Source organism: Gigantopelta aegis, chromosome 8 (assembly GCF_016097555.1).
Source record: "Gigantopelta aegis isolate Gae_Host chromosome 8, Gae_host_genome, whole genome shotgun sequence".
NCBI lineage: Eukaryota > Metazoa > Mollusca > Gastropoda > Neomphalida > Peltospiridae > Gigantopelta > Gigantopelta aegis.
The window spans coordinates 62,493,980-62,498,404 of NC_054706.1; the positions used below are offsets into that span (position 1 = coordinate 62,493,980).

General features: G+C 38.0%; 1 protein-coding gene across 1 annotated transcript; it reads left to right on the forward strand.

Annotated features, from left to right (window-relative positions):
* The first annotated feature begins 657 nt into the window (after positions 1–657).
* LOC121379773 (meprin A subunit beta-like) lies at positions 658–3,192 on the forward strand. Its single transcript, XM_041508425.1, has 3 exons — positions 658–835; positions 1,816–2,073; positions 2,935–3,192. Exons 1-3 carry the CDS (start codon positions 658–660, stop codon positions 2,988–2,990), a joined length of 492 nt encoding a protein of 163 aa, XP_041364359.1. The 3' UTR covers positions 2,991–3,192.
* Positions 3,193–4,425: the final 1,233 nt, after the last annotated feature.

Here is a 4,425-nt window from a genome sequence, read left to right on the forward strand (position 1 = left end):
GATGGCACTTTGTCTAGACCATCAGATCTAAGGTATGGCAAGTTCTGAGTTTGTAACCAATTCAGAATTCCTGAGATCTAAGGTATGGCAAGTTCTAGGTTTATAACCAATTAAGAATCCATCTAAGGTATAGCAAGTTCTGGGTTTGTAACCAATTCAGAATCCATCACATCTGAGTTATGTCAAGCTCTGGGTTTGTAACCAATTTAGAATCTATCAGATCTAAGATATGATAAGGTCTGGAATCCGTCAGATCTAAAGAATTTCTCAAGTTATGGATTTGTAACCAATTCAGAATACATCGGATACAAAACACTGAAATTAATGTTCTGTGTATACAGGAAGGAAATGTTTTATTTAATGACGCATTCAAAACATTTTATTCATGGTTATTTGGCGTCGGAAATATGGTTAAAGACCACACAGATATTGAGAGAGGAAACCCGCTACCGCCACGCAATGGGCCACTCTTTCCAATTAGCAGCAAGGGATCTTTTATATGCACCATCCCATAGACAGGATAGCACATACCACGGCCTTTGATGTACATGTCGCGGTGCACTGGCTGGAGCGAAAAATAGCCCAATGGGCCCCACTGACGGGGATCGATCCCAAACCGATATGTATATGTATATGTATGTATGTATGTATGTATGTATGTCTTTGCTGTTTGATAGATGTCACAGTCCAGTAGGCAGACATCACGGGAAATATATTGGGATCACGCTGGGAAGCGGATGTTACCGGGTTATGACTGTCGTGCATGAGACGATGCACGCGTTGGGATTCTGGCACGAGCAGAGCAGGCCTGACCGAGACGACTACGTCACCATACACTGAGACGACTACGTCACCATACTCTGGGACAACATCAAGAAAGGTGAGACACTCATTCAGTGCCAAGAGCGCGACGTAGCCCAGTGATAAAGCGTTCACTTGATACACGGTCCGTCTGGGATCGATCCCCGTCGGCGGGCCCATTGGGATATTTCTCGTTCCAGCCAATGCACCACAACTAGTATATTAAACGCAGCGGTATGTGCTATCCTGTCTGTGGGATGGTGCATATGAAAGATCTTTTGCTACTAATGGAAAAAATGTAGCGAGTTTCTTATGTATGACCGTGTCAAAATGACCATAAATTTGACATCCAATAGCCGATGATTAATAAATCAATGTGGTGTAGTGGTGTTGTTAAACAAAAGAAACTTTCGTTTTCATATACGTATCCACGTCCGCTATTTAGGCTATCATAATATATTCAATTATAGCATTTGTTATTTTTACACACCTGTTGGTGAGAACATCATTCATTGTTTGTGTTACAATAACACACGCATATGTGTGCTATCGATTTTAAGACATATTATGACTGGCTGCTCCTATGTCATGACGCCACAGCTATTATAGCTTATATCATTGGGTGATATTGTATATCATCCAATGATATAAGTACTATCGAAATCGATTATTCTGTGATGTATAAGTAAACATGAAACTAACTGATCTGTGACGTACAAGTTAGGGCAGTAAATAAGTTTTAGTTAGAAAATACATTTAAATATGTTTATTTGGAGAATTGGAAGAAACAGAATTCTACATTCTTGTCCGATATAATCTATGCCATTTATCTTGCAACCCGTTGTTTGAAAAATACGATTAAAAACACATGGTTTTAAGACAAATGGTCACTCAGATAGTATTGTCTATTTATCTACAATATTTTAGGTACATGTATGCATGCTACACAGTTTTAAGTCTCCAGTTTTTTTTTTTTTTAAAGTGGAATTAGTATTTTTTATTACCTGATAACAGGTCATGAACACAATTTCAACAAATATCCCAACACGAAGGTGGACACGCAAGGTATACCATATGACTACGAGTCGTTGTTGGTGCACTACTCTGCTTACGGCTTCGCCATTGACCGGAGAAAGCCGACCATCGTTCCGAAGAAAGCCGGTGTTGTGACTGGACAAAGAATGCATTTGAGCCCCAGCGATATCCTGGAGATCCGAAAGTTTTACGGCTGTTTAGCTGGAGAATCCTTAAATGGATCCACCCATATACCAAGTAAGTGATGGAACGGATCCAGAAATATTTTCATGGTGGGGTATGTGTGTGTGTGTGTGTGTGTGTGTGTGTGTGTGGGAGGGGGGTTACATTAAACTGCCTAACTGGAAATTGTATATTAGCGGTGAATACACTTTAAAATAAGTGCGTGTGTGGGAGGTGGGGGGTGGGTGGGTGGGGTGGGGGTCGGTTTTTGTTGTCGTGAGCAGGGTTGTGGGTGGAGTGGTTATCGTTCCAGCCATTGCTCCACAACTGGTGTAGACTAAATAAAGGCCGTGGTATGCACTGTCTAAGGGATGGTGCGTAACCATAAAACTAAAGCACAAACTAGAGTAAACTAAAGCATTACTTTCTTTCTTTGATTCTTTCTTTGTTTCATTGTTCCTTCCTTTCCTTCTTTCTCATGAAAAGGGATGTTACAAATAATTTTCATTTAAATGTATAATTTAAAGGGACAGACCCTAGTTTTAACCTGTGAATATTAACACTAAGTTTAGTTAATCTACAAACCTATAATACATTTGGATAAAGTTACAGTTGAGTGAAACATGCGTCTGTGACTTTGAAATAGTAAAATGCCATCTAAAAATATACTAAAACTCGACTCCATAACTGTTACTTCTCAAACGCACATGCGTTTTTAAAAATATGAGAAATGCATTTTGTGATATTAAAAATACCAGGATGGCCAAAAACACTTCGAATATATGGAAATGGATAATCTAAACCATAAAATCTTAAGTAAAGTATGATTTCACTTGTCAAAAACGTCTATAATATTAAAAAATATGCCTTAGTGTTTAAAAACTAGGGTATGTTCCTTTAACAGTGTTTAACATTTTTGTTATAATTTATTTTCAGCACATACGACTGCTGTTCCAGGACAACATAAGTATAACTGTGCTGTACATACATGAATGTTTTTTTTTTAATTGACTGTTGCAAAAAACATCCCCTCCTCTCCACAAAACAAACAAATAAACAAACAAACAACAACAAGAGCAGCTGCAGCAACAACAACAACAAAACCTCAACAAAACAAACACACGAACAAAAGGACAAAACAAGGAAAAGAGACAACCCCCTACCCCCACCAGGATCAAGCAAAACCAAAACCACCCCACCCCTCAAACCAAGACGTAAGTATAACTGTACTGTATATTATAGGAGTGTTTTTATTTATGATTATAAAAGAACACCCCGTCCTCCCCACAAAACAAACAAGCATGGTCAACTTGTGCCCAATCATTTTGTGTATTATATATATATTATATGCAATAAAATATGTTTTCAATCAGTCAACAAACAAGCAAAAACAACAACAACAATAACAATTAAAAACCAAGAATAAACATAACAAAGCAGAAAAAAAACTACAACCCTCCACCCCCAAAACAAACAAACAACGAATAGCAAACAAAAAAACCCCCAACCAAACACAAAAAAACCCACAACAATAAAACACAAAGAAAAAACAACAACAAAAAATACCCCCCCCCAAAAAAAATACCCCCCCCCCCCACACACACCAAAAAAACCCCAACCCCAACAACAATCCAAACAAACAAACAAATAAAAACCCTCCAAAAAAATCCAACAACAAAAAACAAAACAAAACAAAACAAAACAAAGCAAACACAAACACCCTCCCCAAAATGAAACCCTGCTCTTAAAAATCAATTAACAACCACAAAACATTCCTTATAAATATATACATTTAAACACCGCTATTAAAGCCGCACACCCTAATTCCATCCAGCGAAAATAAATTATAATTTGGTTAATCTACAAACCTGTAACACACTTAGATCACGTGTTTATCAAATGGAGTGAAAAAGCAGGTTTTATATCGATAAATACCCTGGGAATCCCCATGTCCCAATTGCTTGAAATAATTTTGAAAGTTTGTATTCTGATGTCACCAGTAGATATCGCTCGAAGCACAGCAATGCCTACGTCACGATAAATTTCACAGACTTGGCGTGCGTTCTTTTCACCTCTCCTGGACATGTTCCAACTGTTCTGTCCTGGTTGTATCCCCTCTCCAGATATCGTAGGACTTAGCAAAATTATTGGTTTTAAGGGTTTGTAACGTTTTGTATTGAGATACTTACTTGTCTGAACTTTATTGTTACTGAAAATGTTCACGAATTGTGAAGAAAAATCTCACAAATGAACAACAACAAATCGGATGTTGATTGCGCGAACCGTGCACGAGAAAACAAACCGAACCAAAATGATAACGGTCACGTGGTATACCAACGTCTGTGACATTGAAATGGAAATATCCCGTCTAAAAATAGATTAGACCTTGTCTGCTCAACGTTTTTTTCTCAAACGTGCGTCCGTTTT

Bases quoted from the DNA above. Each gene is read 5' to 3' on its own strand.
- LOC121379773 (XM_041508425.1), top strand. From the start codon at position 658: ATGTCTTTGCTGTTTGATAGATGTCACAGTCCAGTAGGCAGACATCAC. The intron at 836-1,815 runs ACTGAGACGACT...ACCTGATAACAG, and splicing joins AGACGACTACGTCACCATAC to GTCATGAACACAATTTCAAC. The intron at 2,074-2,934 runs GTAAGTGATGGA...ATTTATTTTCAG, and splicing joins TGGATCCACCCATATACCAA to CACATACGACTGCTGTTCCA.